This window comes from Epinephelus lanceolatus, chromosome 5 (assembly GCF_041903045.1).
Source record: "Epinephelus lanceolatus isolate andai-2023 chromosome 5, ASM4190304v1, whole genome shotgun sequence".
Taxonomy (NCBI): Eukaryota; Metazoa; Chordata; class Actinopteri; order Perciformes; family Serranidae; genus Epinephelus; species Epinephelus lanceolatus.
The window spans coordinates 3,740,584-3,762,110 of NC_135738.1; the positions used below are offsets into that span (position 1 = coordinate 3,740,584).

At 41.3% G+C, this 21,527-nt stretch overlaps 1 protein-coding gene across 1 annotated transcript; it reads left to right on the plus strand.

Moving 5' to 3' along the window:
* Nucleotides 1-17,210, plus strand: LOC117262030 (D(4) dopamine receptor). Its single transcript, XM_033634654.2, has 4 exons — nucleotides 1-848; nucleotides 5,389-5,501; nucleotides 12,619-13,208; nucleotides 16,716-17,210. The coding sequence occupies exons 1-4, from the start codon at nucleotides 597-599 to the stop codon at nucleotides 16,928-16,930; spliced, it is 1,170 nt and encodes a 389-aa protein (XP_033490545.1). The 5' UTR covers nucleotides 1-596; the 3' UTR covers nucleotides 16,931-17,210.
* The last annotated feature ends 4,317 nt before the right edge of the window (nucleotides 17,211-21,527 follow it).

Below are 21,527 nucleotides of genomic sequence, written 5' to 3' on the forward strand. Positions count from 1 at the left end.
CAGATGGACAAACTGTCTGCAGCTCAAGGACTGAAGGACACCGTGAAGCGCAGCTGATAAGCGGCTTTAATCGGCTAATTTGGCCCCGGTGGCCTTTAGCAGGCTGCAGGTAAACACACCGGGGCTGAAACACACGCAGTCCGACGCGGTGTGACCGCAGAGGCTCTCCGGCTGCTCGTCACTCTGCAACTTGAGCCTCTGAACAGTGAAGATGGATTTCCCCTCAACTTTCTGAGGATTTAAGGATTTTAATGCGCTTTTGACTGATTCCGACTCAAAGGTTTTCTCTCAGGAAGACAACCGGAACTTTATCAGCACCTGTTTAATAATTATGAGTTAAAGCTTTGGATGTCTGTTTTATTTTTTGTAAATAAGACCAAACTCCACCTGTCTCCATCCTGCTTTTACGCGGAGGGTTTTTGCGTAACGTGCGCACCGGAGCGCTCCGGAGCTCCACGGTAGAGTCTGTTAGAGTCTCCGTGTCACCATGATGAGGCCACAGAGCGGGGACCAGAGTCCGGCCCGGCCTTCATGAGAGCCCGCTGGCCGCTCTGCTGTGGCTCGGACCGGGACGGAGCGGAGGAGCCGCGGCGGAGATGGCGGCCAACGTGAGCGCGGTGGCGGTGGGGGAGGAGGCGGCTGCGGCGGCCGCGCGGGGACACAACCTGCCGGCTCTGCTGTTCGGGGTGCTGCTGATCGTGGTGATCATCTGCGGGAACCTGCTGGTGTGTCTGAGCGTGTTCACCGAGAAGGCGCTGAAGACCACCACCAACTACTTCATCGTCAGTCTCGCGGTGGCGGATCTGATGCTCGCGGTGCTCGTGCTGCCGCTCTTTGTCTACTCGGAGGTGAGAACAACCGACACACACTCTGCGCCTTAGTCTGAGCTCAGGTGAGACACTTTTAGCTTCCAATGTTTACCTCACAGCTGTCTGCAGAGCTGCAGGGGCCCCCGACTGTCTCAGGGGCCCCACAGAGTCAGGGCCCAGCTGCGGCATGTAATGGATGTAATGTCACAAAAAACTCTTAAAATAAACTTTAAACCCAAACTCACACCTAAATTTAAAGTAAAGTGGCAACCACAGAACCCATTTGTCAATTGCTTTAGAAACCCCTTTAAAAAACCCTTTATCTAAGCAGATTTCAGGGGCCCACAGAGTCAGGGTCCAGATGCAGTAGGTGTAATGTAAGATAAACACCTTAAAATACCAAAAGAACCCTCAATTTACTCCCAAGGTCACAACTAACACCTTACTTTAAACAAAGGCAACCACAGATTATCATTTGTCAACCCCTTTAAAAAACCCTTTATCTAAGCAAAGCTGCAGGGACCCTCGACTTGTAAAGGGGCCCCACAGAGTCCTGATGCCACAGGTGTAATGGATACCGGATTTTACCATATCACCAAAAACCCTAAATCAAACCAAACAATTTAAACAAAGGTAACAACCAGAGATCTCAATTGTCCATTAACTTAGAGAAGAGATAAACCCCTTTAAAAAAACCTTTACTTAACCAAAGCTGCAGGGCCCCCCCGTCTGTTTCATGGGCCCCACAGAGTCAGGGTCCAGCTGCAGCAGGTGTAATGTAAAAAAAATTTAAAATAAACCTTTAATTTACTCTGAAATCACACCTTCGTTCAAACAAAGGTAGCAACCAGAGACCCCTGTTGTCCATTAATTTAGAAAAGTGATAAAAACCCCTTAAAAACCCCTTTGACTAAGCAAAGCTGCAGGGGCCCCCATCTGTTTCAGGGGCCCCACAGAGTCAGGGTCCAGATGCAGCAAGTGTAATATAACAAAAACCCTTAAAATACCCCAAATAACCCTTAATTTACCGCCTTAATCACATCAAACACCTTAATTTAAACTAGGTGACAACCACAGACCTCTGTCCATTTATTAAGAAAAGCGATAAAACCCCTTAAAAATCACCCTATCTAAGCAGACCTGCAGGGACCTGTTTAAGGGGCACCACAGTCCAGATGCCACAGGTGTAATGGAGTCCGGATTTTACCATGTAACACACACACACACACACACCAAAAAAAAAAAAAAAATCTTAAAATACCTCAAATAATCCTTAATTTACTGCCTTAATCACACCAAACATGTTACTTTAAACAAAGGCAGCAACCAGAGATCCCTATTGTCCAATAATTTAGAAAAGCAATATAACCCCTTAAAAACCCCTTTACCTAAGCAGATTGCAGGGGCCCTTGACTGTTTCAGGGGCCCTTCAGAGTCCAGATGCAACAGGTGTAATTTACCAAAATAAAAATACCAAAATAAGATACCCAAATAACCCTCAGCTTACCCCCGAAATCACACCTAACACCTTAATTTAAACTAGGTGGAAACCACAGACCCCAACAGTTCATTAATTTAGAAAAGCAATACAACCCCTTTATCTAAGGGTTGCTCTACTTTTCCCTTAATTAACACATCAATTTGAAATATTTAACAAGCCCATTACTTATAATTTTTATATCATTTTTAAGGTGTTATTGGGGCATATAACAGATTGTTCAGAGCCCATGATTATCACATTAAGTAGATTTTAAGGGGCACAAGACTTTCCCCTTAATGTACATATTAGTTAGCTGCTGCTCATAAGAATGTTGAAGTATTATGTATTAAAGACTATCAAATTGATTTTAAGGGGTTTTAAGGGTTTAAAACATTTTGGAATCAACCAAAAAGCATGAATACCACCCCAAAAAAGAATATTTTGAGATATAAAGTAAAGAATGTCTTAAATGTCTTTAGTTCAGAGGTTGGTTAGAGGTTTTAAACCTCAAAAATCCCTTTAATCATGCAGATAAATCATTAAAACCTGCCGTGCCACAAGTTATTTATCCATTAAATATACCGTGATATAAATATTATTGTATTGAATGGGTAGATTTACGGTATTTTGAGGTAGAATATTAAGGGATTCAGTTTCATATGAAGATTTGGCTGCAGAGGAAAACAACAGGTACATTTTCATCTCGGGACCTTTAGTTCTCACAGCTCAGATCTTTACTGAGAAAATTGCTGTTAGCTGAAAAAGCAAAATTAAAAACATAAAAATTCATGAGAAGGTGCCAAGGTAAAGATGAGATAACACTGAGCTGAGTGTGAACAAAGAGAGCGCTCACTGTGTGTTAGAATTAAGAGTACATTTTGCACACGGGGTCCATAGAAACTGATGCACCTTGTGTTCCATGTTTGCTGAGACGGATTTGAGTTAATGAAAGTTTGATTAAACAATAAGAAACATGTTGAATACAATTAAATATATAAGTACATTAAATAACATCTTGGCAGCAATGAGTCAATATAATACTACAGTGTACAAATACACTGGTACAAGTCAAAGTCATGTTGCAGCTGGTAAAGTTTGAGCTCAACTGTCCCTTTAACTGTCGGCTCTGAACTCCAGCTGACCCTCAGGTGAAGCCCCGCCCACTCCCATGACATCACCGTGACACCAAGATCTCATATTTGATATTATTTACTCAGGTTTTCTAAATTGATTAATTATACATATATATGTATATATAAACATATATATATATATATGTTTTTGTTTTTTTGGGTTTGTTTTTTCTTTAACTTGGTGAAAACACAGTTGTTATTTGTTCCTATCGATCTCCGCCGACACTGACGGAGACAGGAAGTCGTCTTTTATCCATAAAACCTACCTTAAATCCTTAAATAACCTTCTGAACACCTGACCCGTACAGTGGTCGTCCTGACACAGTCAGTCTTTGTCCATCAGAGAACAACAGACGAACACAGTCTGTACATTCCTCCTGAGGTCGGGCTGCGGGGGTCAAAGGTCAGCCGAGGGGCCTCACAGTTAACAATGGATTTTTAGGAAAACAATAAAAACGAGTCCATGTTTGTCAGTTAGTGTCGAACCTTTTGTCTTCTGCTTTGATTTATCCATTCATCATGTTGTTTCCTTCTCACAGGACATCTTTTGTTTCTTTTGTAATATAAACTGTTTTTGTTTTTATTGTCTCAACAAACATTTGACTACAAATATTTAACTAATTAACTTATTATAAATATATAATATAATATATAAGAAGTATTATTAAGGCCAAAGTACAAGTAACTCAGTGAACATATTAAGGGATGTTTTATTTAGATTTATGCCTCTGGGGTGAATTAAGGAATTTAAAATAGTAACAGTGATGAATCAATTCTGCCATGAATCATTTTAGAAGGTATTTTTATTTATTTATTTATTTATTTATTTGTTTTATTATGTGTTTATATGCACAGAAGGTTATGTATTCAAATTTGTATTTTTGTATTAAACACATTTTATTTTTTTAAATTTATGTTATTTTATTTGTTAATTTGTGCTTTCATTACAATGTTATGCATTTATCTTTTTATGTTATATATATTTGTATTTTATTAATTTCATATGTATCATTTATTTATTCATGTAATATATTTGTGTGCATATATTTATTTATTAACATTTTATATTTATTGTATTATTTTATATTTCTATTATTTTTCTTTCTTAATTTTATTATTTGCTCATGTGCACATTTATGTATTTATTAACTTTTGCTTTAATATATTTTAATATATTTAATATATATTTTTTTTAGATTTTTCAGATTTGTAATACACTACACTACACTACTGTTATTTTATTTGCTAATTTCTGCTTTTATTACATTTTTTATGCATTTATTTATTTTATATATTTGTATGTGTAGTTTTATATATTTGTATGTTTACAGACTATTTATTCATTTTTTATTTTCCTGTTTAAAATTCATTCATTCATTTCATGTAAGTGTGCATTTTGTTGTTTATTAACATTTGTATTTATTCATTATTATTTTATATTTGTATGATTGTTATTTGTTTATCTTTATCACTTTTGTGCATTAATGTGTTAACTTTTTTGCATTCATATATTGTTATATGTATATATTTCAGGTTTTTAAGTATTTATATTTGATTTTATTTCTTTGTATTGTTTTTGTGCATTTTAATTATTTGTTCTCTTATTAAATTATGTATAGGATATTTTTCTTTTCTAGGCTTCATCTGTATATATCTCAATTTTTTATATTAGGATTTTTATCTACTTGTATCTAATTGATATATCAGTTTAATATATATGTGTGATCACTGCTTCTTTGCAGTGTCGTCTCTGATGTGTTTACCTGTACAGGTGAACATCAATGAACAGGTGAATGTCAATGCAGATGATTTATAGAATTTTAATTAAAGTTAAACAACATAAATAGTATCTACACAGTCGAGAACACTAGTCACATGGTGTGTATATACTGTATATATGTGTGTGTGTACAGTTTGTATGTTAATGTAAATGAGTGAACATACTGAGCGTGTTTGCTTCTTCCAGTTCCAGGATGGCGTGTGGACCCTCAGCACCACCATCTGTGACGGCCTGATGACCATGGACGTGATGCTGTGCACCGCCTCCATCTTCAACCTGTGCGCCATCAGCATCGACAGGTCAGTGCTTACCTGTGCAGGTACACACAACAGGTACACAGCGGGCAGTCTGTGTGAAAACAGGATTTGAATTTTGATATTTGGCACAGACATCTACTTTGTCTAAACGATGAACTGATTAGAATTTGGTGGTCAAACATCAAGGTCACTGTGACCTCACTCATCACTTTATAATTTATTCCAGGGCTGGTTGGCCATCTTTGACCTTTCGTAGGCTCGCTGGTATTTTTCCATTTATACGGGTTAAATTAAAACAACAACAACAAAAACAAACTTGTCTGTCTCACTGGTGAACACAATATCTCAAGAAGGCCTTGAGGGAGTTTCCTCAAATTTAGCACGAACGTCCACTTGGACTGAAGAATGAGCAGATTAGAATTTGGTGGTCAGAGGTCACAATGACCTCACAAAATATGTTGTCCATAACTCACAAATTCATTGGCTAATTATGACAAAACTTCATACAAATGTCTAACGGTATAAAATAATGAAGTGATGACATTTTATATCCAAAAGGTCAAAGGTCAACTTCACTGTGACATCATCATGTTCTGCATAAAACACTTTTCTGACTGTTATTCAGTGTCATATCTCAGGAACAGAAGGGGAGACATTTGGCCAGATACTGAATTGGTGACTCTAATCTTGAAAATGTGCTGATTGTATAGATCTTCTGTGTGTGAAGCATCCATGTTTTTGAAACCTGACGGGTTCGCAGAGACAAACAACTGTGAGGTGGTAACTGTAGTCTATTAGAGTGAATTTCCTTCAGCTGTAAGTGAAGGAGATGCAGATGATTTGGATGCAGCTCTGCGACACAAACAAACCCTGGAACTCCTGCAGCAACATCAGAGGAAACTGCAGTGATGAAAAGGAGGAGGTCAAAGTTCTGCCGTTACTCACCGTCCCTGTGTCATAACTGGAGCTTTAAATTGGCCTTGGGTCAGGGTCAACCGCCTGATTAATCAAACCAGAGCTCTTAAGACGCCATCTGAAGGTCATCGGGGTCAGACAGTCACACCACACTTTACTCTCGTGGAAATATGACTTTGACCTTTCTGCCCGTTTCCTGTAAAAGCTCCAAATGAATAAAAATCAGAACAATTTGAAGCCCTAAATGAAGGAATACGTGTGCGGTGATGAAGTGGCCGCTTCGCTCTGCGCTCGTTAGTTTGATGTAATGAGATTATCTGAACTCTCGGCTGATGTTGAAGGATGAAACTCTGAGCTGAAAACCCAGCGCTGCTCCTCAAATCTGATGTCCCAACTCCAGATAAATGTGATTACATGAGAGAGTGATGGAGGCAGTGAGGCTAACGTGGACTGATGGTGATGATCTGAAGCTTTCTGGAGCAGCCGGCAGCAGTTCGAGGTCTAAGAGTCTGAATTATTCAACAGAGCAGGCAGGAAACAGATCCTGGAGGTCTGCAGAGACTCCACCTGTCCACAGGCCTCTGGTCTCTGTAGGTTTGATGGTTTTAAGAGCAAACTGACTGATGAGCTGCTGTTATTCAGGGATGGATTACTGAACAGGACCAGGGGCCAGAGGGCTTGGGGGGGGAGGGGGGGGGGGGTCTGAGCCAGACTGTTATTGATATTCCTTGTTTTGGAAATTCAGAGAGGTCAGTCACAAGCATGACTTCTGTCCTCATCACATGTTTTTGCTAATGATCATGATCTAAGTCCTTTGAAGGAAGATTTATTTTGAGATATAATTGTTTGATTGATGAGAAGATTGATGGTTGATCTCATGCCTCACCACTATAGATGAAGCTGCAGCCCGAAACCAGTTAGCTTGGCATTAACTGGACACAGGGGAAACTACATCTCAACCAAGTGACAACCTCAGGGGCTGCAGAAAGTACCGTCCAGCCAACCAGCAGGGTATCATAGCAGTTTGAAAGGTTCCATATGGCCGTGTTACAAACTGACAGTGAATAATACCACTGCGAAAGGTGGCTTTTGGCATTGGTGTATAATGCCAAATTCACTCATGCACAGTTAAGTGGAGCTACAGTTGGACTACTGTCCTTGTCCCAGTATACAAGCACAGATGGGGAATCGATTTAATGCCTGAAGTATGCCGGACTCTGCTATGATAGGTGGAGATATGCCCCCTTTCAGCTTATAAGTAGTGAGCTCGGTCTCACTCCGAAGTCGGTATAATCCAGTGCTTGGGCAGTGACTTGCGGCATCAGAAACCAAAAGAAAAAGGCATCTTTTAACGTTGGCACAAGGACGGCAATAGGGCGAAATGTGGCAGTACAAAGACAAAATTTAAAGTGGCGAAAGCCCGACTGGGGCAGGCGGGAGGGGTGGTTGATGGGTCCAACAAACACAGACTTTCACCCAAGAGAGCGGTGTTTGTGTCCCATAAGATTCTAAAGCCAAACCTTCTTTTTTTACTAAATCCAACCATGTGTGTTTGTTGTTGAAGGAAAAAAAACATCAGTTTGTGGTGTTGTACTAACATAGCGCTTTTATTTTGAAAGAGACTGTATGTAAATGTAAAATTTCCTGTGAAAATGGAAGTGTATTTTGAAAACAGACAATGCATGTAACAGATCTGACACGGTGTCCAAGATATTCAACAACCAACACACCCAGGGTACCTTGCACGTCGTATGTGGACGACTTGAAAAGATCATGAACTGGGGATGTCCCGACTAAGAATTTTCATAGTCGAATCTGATTTGACAGATTTTTCCTTTAGCCGACTAATCGTTGAATCATGTTGTTTTCCCCCTCATTGATTAATGAGCTCATTTGCGTCAGTTTCCGCTCCAGAGAAAAGAGCTAAAACACCCACATGAACAAATTTAATTCTTCAGTTGGCATAATAAGATAATAATAATAAAAGTAAAAGGGTTATCATTTTATCTTTATCTTTATTCCTTTCACTTCATCATGGTATGATGCTCTATGAGCGCAGACGCGCTGCAGCCTCATCCATGTCTTTAACAGGAGTCGTTTCTGACTCGTCAGAACTTGCCATTTCATTCACAAATAAACATCCAAAAACATCATCAAAAGGTTTAGAAACAGTTTTCCTTCTTTCTGACTTCAAGTTACTTCATTAATCAGCTCAGGTTCAAACAAGTTCATCCACATGGACCGTGCGTCACTGCTCTCAATTGTTTGGCCACGTCGGACAAAAAGTAGCCAAATAAAAAATCAGAGTCTATCAAGAAAACAATCAGCTGTGAAATTCGTTTCAAGACACTTCAGGTAAACGAATAATCCTTCAAAAATGTTTGATTTGAGAGCACATACCTCCTCCAAAGTGTTTGTTTATGCGCTCCGCCACCGTAAATCACCGTAGGCCTCGATGCTGCTCTGATGGTCCTGCAGCGCACTCACTCACCTCAGCTTATTTGGATCGAGCAGCTGGGTGATTTATTCATGCGTAGTAATGATTATGCCTACTGATTAAACACACGCGTCATTTTCAGTTTTTTATTAACAAAAATTAGGCTGATGTTTGTATCAAAATGGGCTATATATCATGAATTACTAGAAAACAAATACATTCTATGTCAAATCAAGATGTTCAGCAGCAGTGAGCACCCCCATATAGTCAGAATGGTACGGTCTTGTTTCATAACCACATTTTGCGACGATTCGACGGCAAAGACTGGCAGTCGAATCAGACTTCTCCAAATCGAATCACCGAATCATTGACTATTCGGGGTCACCCCTACCATGAACAAACGTCAATATGTGGCGAGGTCGGCGTGAGAATGTGTGGTAGTATTGGACCTTTTTCCAGTTGACTCTTTATGTCACAGACCAAACAATCAAGTGTCATCCAGCTGTTGCGCCACTTTTTGGAACCCATCCATGCATTTTAAGATATTCAACTCTTTCAGCTGACACAGCATGAACTGTGTCTCCTCGTCCGTCCAAAAATCCACAGCTCTGGATGTAGATTTCTCCATGTTGTTACCAGCTTCTTCTTCTTCTGTTACACATTTAATGCTATTGGACTTCCGGGTCAAAGCCCGGGGCGGAAACTGTGGAGCATGCTCAGAGCGCCTCGGCCAGTTTGGGTCTGATTGACTGTATACATGCAGGAGTCACATGATCTGGGTGTGTTAGTCCCACGGTGAGAAATTCAATTTAGTATGATTTCAGTTGAACTAACATGTTTACATTGATTTTCTCTGACAAACTTCAGCCTGCTCCTCCAAACTGAGGTCGTGCCGATCGCCATCTACTGTATGTTATATACTGTATATGGATAAATACCTCATACAACCCCACTCCAAAAAATCTGAACCATCCCTTTAATGTGTAACCACCTCTCTTGTGTATTTTTGTCTGTGCTCATACTGTTAATTTAATTTAATTAAGTACAAAGGCGATTGATTTTGGGCATGTAAAATCAAACAGGACTATTATTATTATTATTGTTGTGATCATTTTTGTTATAATGTGAAGCATGAAGACTTAGAGATAGGGGAGCTTGGACATCTGGAGGGAGCTCGGAGTAGAGCCACTGCTCCTTCAGGTCGAAAGGGGTCAGTTGAGGTGGTTCAGGCATCTCATCAGGATCCTCCTGGGCGCCTCCTGTTAGAGGTATTTCAGGCACGTCTAACTGGTGGGAGGCACCAGGGCAGACCCAGAACACACTGGAGGGATTACATATCTCATCTGGTCTGGGAACACTAATGTCAAACCAATTTCAACATTGTTTCCTCGCCATAACAAAGTAGTGATTTTGGAAATCACCACATCTTTCCCTGAACCAAACCAAACCTAACCGAACCTTAATGAAGCCGATTTATTTTTCAACAGTGATTTCAAAGGCACAGACAAAAGATGTCGTCCTGCTGAAAAGGCCATGAGCTCATAAAACATGTCTTTGTGTCAGTTTAGAGGACATGGTGACCTGATCACCAGGAAAAATGTTGCCATCCATCACATTTACATGTTATTATGTGGAGGATACATTTAAACTGCATTTCTTCACATTACAACAGTACAATGATTAACGTGTGGTTAGGTTAAGGCACAAAATCCATATGGTAAGATAAGAAATGATCATGTTTTGGCTTAAATTACTCACTTTTTGTGGCACCATCCCGACAGGAAAGGCAACGACGTCTTAGTAAAACCATCTGCTTATTGTGGCACTATCCTGGCAGGTAACGCAACGATGTCTTGGTATAAAGACAGACGCTTTTTGTGGTACTGTTCTGTAGGGCTGTCACTTTCTGGTCAACTGTTTGGTCATTAAGCTCTTGTCCGACCATTGGTCCTTGGTCATTGGTTTGGAGGGTCGCTGGTGTTACTTTAACAGGGCCGTGTGTCCATTAAAGCTACAGTTGGTAATGTTGGAGAGCTAGCAAGATTTGAAAGCGGCACCTCCTCTAAGCTCCAACCCCTCCTCCCCCTCCCGTCAGTGCTCCATCCAAAGCCACAGCCCCACAAACTTGAACACGCATCCTGCATTAGGAGTCAGCAGGGCAGAGGAGAGCCGGGTAAAATAACAAATCCCCCCAAAGCAAACAAATAATTACCTGTCCAACAGAAAGACAGCAACCTCTGCATCACTTTTCAGGCCCTTCAGCTCCCTCAGTTGTCTCCACCGTTCAAAAGCTGCAGCGATGTTGTCTGGTTTGTCCTCACGCTTTATCCAAAGCCTTTTTAGTCGCAGCCTTTTCTGCCTCCGACTTTCTTTTCTCAGCCTGTTTAGCGGGGCGAGCCGTTACAAGTAACGCTGGAAGTGGTACTTTTGGCTGCATTTTCTCTGCCATTGTTCTAGGGCTGTACCCAAATATTCAGATATTCGAATATTCATTTCTATGGGTAGGTATTCATTATGAAAATTTGTTATTCGATATTCGCTTTTTTATTTACTTTTTTATTATTATTATTTATTTATTTATTTTACATATTTTTTGGTGCTAAATGTAGTCTTTTTGTTGTTGGTAAATGTAGGTTATCAATAAAAATCAAAACTTTTAAATTGCATTGTTAAAAATGTGAAAATATAGTATAGCCTACCAACTGAGCTTTTGCGCACAGCATGCTTGAGTGCATCCGTCTGAGGCTGTGGATCAAAGCCAAGTTTTACCACTTTATCACTATTCCCTCTAACTTGTAGCTGTTTTTTCGTTACCTTTTGAATTTAATATGAATTATGGAACCGTTTTTGTCAACATTTGTTTCCCCTGTTTTGTACAATAAATTATTGTTTAAAGTTTCAACAAGTTTCTTTTGGAGTGCATGACACAAGTGTGTTTTGAAAACGACCGCGGACTGTCACCTGCTCAACGCATCAGTACCTTCGGATGCCATGACAGTAATAGATTATAGATTAATAGATTATAATAATAATAATGTCAAAATATCATTTACAGACCGATTTAACAGACGATCACTGCTGCCCAACCCGCAGGTCCATTTGCAGGTCCCGTGGGTTACGGGTTGACCCGCGCATCACTACTCAGCTCAGTCTATAAGGCTGTACACAGCAGTAAGGCTATAGACATTATATTCTATTCAGGCCGTCAGAACCAGCAGCACATCGGCTCTACAGTGCACGGCACTGCTGATTAACCATTTTATTACAGCACAGAGTGTCTGCCAGCAACCAATTACTTGCAGAGGCTTCCTACAACTTGTTTCAACGGTTCCGATTTAATCAGAAGACAAATTAAACAGGATGACTAGCCAATGTGAAAATCAAAAGAAAGCACAGAATAATGTACTGAAGGAGACTGTTGTGCCATCACATTTTTTGTGGTTTGAGAGCAAAGATCCGGTCGCCGCTGTGCAAAACTCAGCAATACAATTAGGTCCGAAAAACCCCCGGAAGAGTGCTTCGCAAGGAGTCTTTGAAAGGAGCCAAGCCTGCCTAAAAATATCTATATTACCGGGATGTGCTTTGTTCACACTGTGGCTGTAGTAAGTGCTGTAGCCTCTGGGGGCATGGTGTCAGACTCTTTGTTGTTGTTTCTGAAGAATAGAGCAAGTTAACACTTATTTTTTACACAAAGTGGCATCAACACGAACACGACGATCATTACAAATTAATTTCACTAATACATTTCTTTCCACAGGCTCTCAGTTTGTGACTTGCAAATTGTAAACTTTCTCTCACTTGTTGCAGGTTCATCGCCGTGTTAATCCCTCTCAACTACAACAGGAAGCACGTGGACCTGCGGCAGGCGGTGCTGCTGTCGGCCACCTGGATCATGGCCCTAGCGGTGGCCTCGCCCATCATGTTCGGGATCAACAACGTGGCAGGCCGTGACCCCACTGAGTGTAAACTAGAGAACAACGACTACGTCCTGTACTCGTCCGTGTGCTCCTTCTTCATCCCATGTCCCATCATGCTGCTGCTGTACTGCGGCATGTTCCGCGGCCTGCGGCGCTGGGAGGAGGCGCGTAAAGCCAAGCTGAAGAACAGCATCCAGGCCTGCCGCAAGCTGCAGGAGGCTGCTGCCTCACTGCCGCCACTGGCTTCGCTTCCTCCACCGCTGCCACCCATCATAGAGAGGGAAATGACAGATAACCCAGAAGAACCGTCCACCTTCCCGTCAACAGACAAGCCCTTCCACTCATCAGAGCTCAAAGATGGCCCCTTGCCAACCGTCAGCTTCGCAGAGATCAAGTTCAACCCCGACCCTCGCAGGAGGAAGAGGGCCAAGATCAACAGCCGAGAGAGGAAGGCCATGAAGGTGCTTCCTGTCGTTGTGGGTGAGTTCACTTCAACTCAACTCCAGTCTCTCCATCGTAAATTAAAAACAACATGAACTGTTATTTTAATCACAGCATAGTCTACTTAAAGGTCCAGTGTGTCGGATTTAGGGGGATAAATTGGCAGAAACTGAATATAATATATTAAGTATGTTTTCTTTAGTGTATGATCTCCTGAAAATGAGAATTGTTGTGTTTTTGTTACCTTCGAATGAGGCGTTTACATCTACACAGGGAGCAGGTCCTTGTCTGAAGAGGTCGCCATGTTGCACTGCCGTGTTTCTACAGTAGCCCAGAATGGACAATCCAAACACTGGCTCTAGAAAAGGCCATTCACATTTTCACACTAGCCACTGTAGTTAGCAGCCTCTCTGTGATGAGCCGAACAGTGTCGGAAGGACACTAGTACACCAACGTTAAACTGCATTATTTAGGGTTTTTACCGGTTTCAATCACCTGGTCTGTTTGTTTTAGAGAGGAAGAGACCTCTGCAGATAATTCAGCTCCTGAACGATGAACACCGAAGGAAAAGTTTCAGCTGGTTGCAATCTGCAGTCCTCACTGCTAGATGCCAATAAATCCCCTGAATCTGACACACTGCTCCTTTAACTGCTCAGAACTGTAATATTAACACAAGCTCACCACAGTTTATTATGATGGATTTTTATAGAGCAGCCATGTTTAGAAATCAGACCATGGAACTGCACAAAGCCGACCAAACTGTCTGACCTGCCAGAAATCCACCCGATTGTCCAGCAGCCAGACTGATGATTGATCAGGCTTTTAAATCAGTCGTAATAACCGTCCTCAAGCTGAACATCAAACAATGGCTGATCTGGGGGAAATTCGGCCAGATTCTAAAATTAGCTGGGGCCTTAATCCGAACATTGTCTGCCTGGCTTAACACGTCCTGGACAAGTTGGTCCACTGAACTCACAGATACGAAACTGATATCAGCTCCTGGTATAAACAGTGAACAAGGCGATCCATCGAAAGGTCAGATTATTAGAGTTTAATGGCTGTAATCTAACTTCAGTGTGACGTGACAGTGAGTTCTGCATCACAGCCCAACACTGACCGCCCTGATTCAGCTTCATCAGAAAGAACCTGAAACCTTATTAAATTCTTCATACTACTATTAAGTAAGGAAGTTTGGATTTCCTACTTTGCTGCCTTCAGCCAAACAGTCACATTTGGTCTCACATGGAACAAACTAAAGCTCACAAACATTAAAATTAGTTATCACAAAGTTACAAAGGATTGAGTTCAACATTATCCATCCATCCGCCTTCATGAAAGGTGATATCATGGGCACTGCAGGTACCTGAACGCCTCACCTCCACCTCTGATGTCTGTTCAGAGGCACTAACACATCAGTTAGAAAAGGTCGTCCTATTAATAGCAGTCAGTGTTGGTTCTAATGCGTAGAAGTGCTTCCCTTTAGCACACAGCAGCTAATCCTGCAGCTCCTTAATCTGAAATCCAATTATTACGTAAAGCTTGGTCAGACACGATTTTCAGTGTACGGGCAGTTCTCATGAACCTCTGCTTCATCAGCTCGCCTGACAGTTCAGGTGGCAACTTCAGAGCAGGGATCGACAGTATAAAGACGATTATCTGCAAGTTGTCTGACCAGTTAAATATTTTGTATAAAATAAACTGATCTGGTTTCTGCAGGAAGAGATGTTGAAGTCAAGGTAAAAGTAGACTTGTCTGGTGTTATAGTTTTCTTTACTGGAATATTCTGACAGCTCTGCCCACCTGCTGTCAGTAAATTACACTCAACTGCCACTGAGCTACCTGTGTGAAAGGGACATGAGGTGATCACCTACATTACAAGGTCACCACTGTATAGGTGGATGTAATAGATGTGGAGGTATGTAGGGTTGTAGGAAAGTTGTTTGGGTCATAGGTAGAGAAATAGGTTTGGTATGTAGGTAGGTAGATTTGGAGGTAGGGGAATTGCTGCATAGATATCAAGTTGATAGACTGTTAGACTGGTAGGTTGATGAACTCTTAGGTAGAAAGGTAAGTTATGTTTGTTAAATAAGTAAGTTGGTAGGTAGGTAAAGCTCTGCCTCATTCGCTTATCTGAATAAGAAGCAAGGTGGTAGATCAATAGGTAGGTAGATTGGTGTTAGTAGGTGGTAATTGGTTGGTAGGTACATAGGTAGGTGTGTGTGATGGTAGATAAACTGATATGTAAGTGATAAGTTGGTGTATTGGTAGAAAAGTTCGGAGGTTTTAAAGTAGATTTTGGTTGGTATTGGTAGTATGATAGAAAAATGAAGTTCTGCCTCATTTGCTCAAATATCAAAATCGGCCAACATGCTTTTTCTTATTTTGCGATTTTCTTATTTTGCAAGTTGGTCAGCTGGTGGGTGAATCAGGCTGTTAGACTGGTGGGTTGATAAACTCTGATTTGGGTATGTTGGTAGTTTGTTAAATAAGTAAGTTGGTTGGTAGGCTCATCTGAATAAGAAGCAAGGTGGTGGATTGATTAGGTTTGCAGGTAGGTTGATTGGGTGGTTATTGTTTGGTAGGTGTGAAGGTTTGTGGGATGGCAGATAAACTATATGTAAATGATAAGTTTGGAGGTTGGTAGGTAGATTTTGGTAAGTAAGGGCATTTCCACGTATAGTCCACAAGCCGAACTCAGTCCTCTTAAAGTGGACTAAAAAGTGGACCAACACAAAAGGGACGTGTTGTGTCTGTGTTGTGTTCACATTGTCAGTTCATTTAAAAGAGGACTCAGTCCTATTTCTGTTCGCACTGTAGCCTGTATATAATAAATATTGATATAGTTTTGTTTTTTTGTTGATGTGGTACTGCAGTGTGGTTATGAAGCCCCTTGCTTTCAGATGAACTTAAACTGGAGGAAAACCTTATTATTTCTGTGCTGTAGACTGTTGCTGCTCTACATTCCACATCTGGAGACGCGCAGTATCTTCCGTGGACCAAACTATTCCCCACCCTGCATCCTTGCAAGCGTTACAGGCCGACGTAGTTTGATCTGTTTTTTTTTTTAAAGGTGTTCCAGGTCAACAGCATGTGATCTAGAGGGCTATTTACAACGGCAAAGAGCAAAGTGACCCTGGAGCTCTTTGTGTTCACAAGGCACAGGTTAAGTGAACCACACTGCGGACTTGAAGCAAACCGAACTCGGACCACCTCCCGGAGTGGTCTGAGTTCAGTTCGTTTCAGAGGGGTCTTGGTTCTCTTTGAGTGTTGACATGTGCCCAAAAAACGCTGAGTCGCTGCTCTGAGTCTGTTCAGAGGGCTGAAAAGGACCAAGTGTGAAAACACCCTAAGTTTAGATAGATAGATAGATAGAAAGCCCCTCTGTGTCAAGCTTGCATGTTCTCCGTGTGTCAGCGTGGGTTTCCTCCAGGTGCTCCAGCTTCCTCCCACAGTCCAAAGACATGCAGGTTAATTGGTGTCATCAAAGTGAGGTTCTCTGTGTTTCTGTCGTACTGTAGACAAACTCTTCTTCTCCTCTTCCGGCAGGTGCCTTCCTGTTCTGCTGGACTCCCTTCTTTGTCCTCCACACGATGCGAGCTCGCTGTCAGGACTGCCACGTCCCACCGGCCCTGATGAGCGTGGTGACGTGGCTCGGCTACGTCAACAGCGCTATCAACCCTGTCATCTACACTGTCTTCAACACAGAGTTCAGGAACTTCTTCAAAAAGGTCCTGCACCGCTGCTGCTCCAAGAACGCCTGATGAGGACGCCACTGCCGCCACTGCTGCATGGACGATTTTTCTGCTGCAGGAGACGCTGCACTGTTGATTTAGTGTCTGTGTCCGCCACCATCGTTTCCGTCCTCTGTGAGGTTTTTATTTTTCTACATTTGACGACAGCAAAGTTTGTTTGAGCTTCATGTTTCCTGTGAGGGAACAAACTGTTCAGAGGATCAGCAACACGTCTACATCACACAACCGACAAGGACTGATTTTATATGTTGAAATTCATCTTTTCAGAATAAAAGTTTTCACAAAATAACCTTGACGTCTGTGTTTGTGGAAAAAACAACAGAGGTATTTAGCTGATTTTGTTTGGGGTCGAATCAAACAGATCATCGGCCGTTTAGAAACTGGTGCTTATATCCAGTTTTTAAGCGTATACTCACCTGTCTGCAGCATTATACTTAAGTATTTTACTTTTGTACCAGTTCAAGGTACTTGTACTTTACTTGAGTATTTCCAGTTTTTCATCCTCTTCCTGTCCAGTGAAAACCATGTATCTCCAGATGTGTTGATGCTGAATGTTTGTGATGAACTGAAGGATGAAGTGTTCCTTTGTGAGTTGAGAAATTTCTTCTCCTTCTCGAAGAAGCAGTGTGTAGGATTTAGTGCCATCTAGTGGTGAGGATTGCAGAATGCAACCAACTGAAACTTCTCCCTTGTACTAAATATGAACTCCTATTTAGGGCCCAGACACACCAAACAAACTTCAAAGACCTAGCGGCAATGAAAGCCAATCGTTGCATCGCCTCATGTTGTCTGTGTCTCGGCCAAAAAGTTGCACATGAACACACTGTGAAGGTTAACGCTGATGGCCAACCAGCACATACTTTTTGTGCCTACGTGAGAGGAAATAACTCTCCACACCAGCAGACGGCAGTTGTCCATAATTGTCATTCAAAAAAGGAAATCGGGAGACCGCCTTGAGGCTAGTTAGGCAGTTATCACATTACCAACACAATCCAGTGTTAAAAGACCAGAGCATATTTGCTGTGTGCCAGTGAACAATAACACAAACCATCAGGGAATGTTTCTGCTGAAGAGCTCAGTGGATAAAGAAAAAATATCTTACCTGATGTAACAAGTTTGTTTTTTTGTCTCACTGTCTCTGGACTTTAGTTTATTGTTTACTTTCCTCACTTCCATTTCTCTTCTCATGCACTGAGTTGAACTGCCAATCAGAGTGATTTCATTCACCATCGGGCTCTGCTGACGATTCAACACGATAGTCGAGGGGCAACAGTGGGGGACCCATCGCACCAACTAGGATTCCTTTAGAGTTCATTGTTCAGGAGGTTTTTATCAGGAGCCAAATTATCTCCTCCTCTCCAAAACAAACACCACAGTGATTTAAACCACTAAAAATGTTGAATAAAGCAGTTTCAAAGTTAAAAAAAATCAGTGTTTTTCTAAGCTGCTCTTCACAGAGTGGCTACTAACTACAGTGGCCAGTGCAAAAATGTGAATGTCCCTCTCTAGAGTCAGTGTTTGGTTTGTCCATTCTGGGCTACTGTAGAAACATGGCGGTGCAACATGGCGATCTCCATGGTCGAGGACCTCTCATTTATAAAACAATGCTTAGGGATCCATACTAAAACTGCATGTACAGACAAAATCCAAAAATGGTGTGCACCAAAAAAATACTAGAGAATTTCTACCCTCTGGCTTCAACCTCACCATGTGAAACGCCAAATTCCCGTCTCCAAAATGTTCCTAAGCATGAGTCAAAGTTTCTCCCATCAAATCTGTTTTTATAGATCACAACTTTTGCACCTTAATGAAGTATCTTAACAGTAGGGTATTGGTAGTTTTGCTAAAGTAAAAGATTTACTTAAGTAAAAGATCTCAATACATCTCCCACCTCTGCTGAAGATACACGTCTCTCCTGCAGAGTAAGGCGGACAATTTTATATAATCTGTTCCCTAAACTGTATATATGTACTTTTGTTCCCTGAATTTAGTCTTCAAGGCACTGCCCTAAAAAAGCACCAACCTGTGGGGAAGTGCTGTCTGAAGGATAAACTCAGAGAACTAAAGTCTCTTTGTTACTGACGGTCTGTGAGTGTCAGACTTCATGATCAGGGATGAAATTCAGCCAGCTCATTGTCCACACACTCACACACGAGTATGAAACCAACACATCCAAAGCTCATTAATAATCTACGTCAGAGCTGCAGCTCAGCGTATTCCAGACCAGAGTCCAGAGTGACCAGAGTCCCTGCAGGATCTGGACCTGCACAAAGTCAACTGAAGGTCGTTGAAGTTTGATGATTCAAAGTCTGAGACAACAAACAGATGTGAAGCTTTAAAAGCTTCTCAGCAGATTTCAGTGGAGTCAAAAATCTCCCGAGGACAAACTGACAGCAACAATACACACACACACACACACACACACACACACACACACACACACACACTTCTGATGCCGCTGGTGTTTCTATTAGATCATTTAAAACTCTTAGTCCCGCCTCCTGCAGAGGGAGCTTGTGGTGTTTGCTGTAAAAAACAACTCTTTGCCAAATTAAAGTGTTGATTAACCATTTCTTCCTTCACAAGTGCAGAAATATTAAGAGTGCAAAGTCACACAGTGAGCTGGATTGGATCCTTTGGCAGGCCACATGTTTGACACCCCTGCCTTAGAGGGTCTTTTCGTATGACAAAACACTGAACATGACCTCTTAGATGTAACTTTCAGAAACTGAAAACACACTAAAAGAGCCCGAGCTATGGCTACGGCTATACTCGGTGAATCAGGGGTCAAGCCATGGTTGCATTACCAAACCAGCACTGTTGCTGTGGTAGTGACCTGTCAACAGACCGCACTCCCTGTCACTCAAAGCTGCCACGCCCTTAATTATGCATTATTTAAGCCTTAATAAAACAAGTGAGTTATATACAAATTCATCCCCCAAACAGTGGTCATAACTATTTAAAATTAGTTACAGAGACCAAACTGTTTTTGCACCAGGCTGTAAACATGTTTATTTCTGCTGTAAAGTTTTAACATGGAGGTCTTTGGGGATGGAGCCAGCCTCTAGTGGCCATTAGAGGAACTGCAGTTTTTGGCATTTCATGTGGTTTAATGTTTCAGCCCTGGAGGTTGCTGCTTGGGTTTGGGATCTCATTAAGTACCATGTCAGAATAACACTCTGAGATGTGATGGAATGGAAATATTCATGTAAAGTACAAGAACCTCAAAACTGTACTGAGTAGGCTTCTTGAGTTCATGTACTGCCATAAAAGATGCTTTCCTAACAGGCTTACACTTGAAGAGATGAGAGATAAAATCCTGGGTCTATGTTTTGTGTAAACATGTATTCTAAGGTTTACCTTAGGTTGATGAGCAATCTGAGTTATAAAACCAGAGAATTATACACACTTTGGAAGACACACACTCGATTTGTCAGACTTTAAATATCTAAACAGCCACAGCTTTATCCTCCATCAGCGTCTACATCGCTGAAGTTTCCTACATTTACAGTTCAGGTGATGGGGCGATTAATGGAGGACATGTCTGGTCCTTCACTGTCAGCGAGCGGCAGCAGACAGCTGAGTGCCGCTGGGACCAAGACGCAGCAGAATTAAATGCCATCACGTCTGAGGTGATCCATCAGGAGTCGCTCTGACAGATCACCTGACTGCTGACTGTCACAAATATTAAAAACTGAACTCTGTCTTCAGCTGCTAAACACAGAAAACTCAATATAAAGGCATGTAATATAAAAAAAATAAAAATGTGAAACAGAATAAACAGAAATCTGTCTGCAGGTGGAGCAACGCTCAAGGAGTTTATCCTCCGAGACTCGAGCTGGTTAAAAATATAATCTGTATTTCATTAATAAATTAAGTCATTAAGCATGTGAGGAGATGAATAAGGACGGACGTCTCCTCTGAATCCTGCTGACAGACGTCCTGAACAGAGTCAGAAGGAAATTAAGTCTGATAGAATACAGGAGTTGATTTAATGTCCCGTTTGTAACGACTATAAATCTGTGAAGAAGCTGATTAATGATCCTAAAAAAATGTAGATAAACTTCTTTATTCATCATCTGTGAGTGACTGGTTATTTATTTATTTGTTCAGGCTCACTGGAGGAGAAACGTGTCAGAAATATCATTTGAACTGGCTTTGATGAATCTGACACACAAGGCCAAAAGTATGTGGACAGCCAAACTTTCCAGCCATATGTGGCCTGCACAGGGTTAAATATATCTTATATATCTATATCTTTATTTATATACAGTAAATCCCCCTTAGCAGATGGACTTCTGAGTTTAATCATAAAATATTCTAAAAACATGCACATTTAATTCATCAAAAAGATGAAACACAAAATTAAGTGCACCATATTAATAATAATGACAAATACTCAACAGAAAATGTGCAACCAAAACTTGAAAATGCAAACTGGATTTTAACGTTTGAATTCGGTCCTGAATTCGACTAATTTATGATTAAAACAAAAGCGAAAATGTCCTGTTTTTTTAACAAAAATAACCCTGAAATCTGTCAAAGTTAAACTTCAAACATCACCCAGTGGGACGTCACATCGGATTGGCTGAAACGCAGCAGTCAC

What these genes read in the sequence shown, in the direction of transcription:
- LOC117262030 (XM_033634654.2), top strand. Translation starts at nt 597, where the DNA reads ATGGCGGCCAACGTGAGCGCGGTGGCGGTGGGGGAGGAGGCGGCTGCG. An exon ending in CGCTCTTTGTCTACTCGGAG is followed by an intron (nt 849 to 5,388) that starts GTGAGAACAACC and finishes TGCTTCTTCCAG; the next exon opens with TTCCAGGATGGCGTGTGGAC. An exon ending in GGTGCTTCCTGTCGTTGTGG is followed by an intron (nt 13,209 to 16,715) that starts GTGAGTTCACTT and finishes CTCTTCCGGCAG; the next exon opens with GTGCCTTCCTGTTCTGCTGG.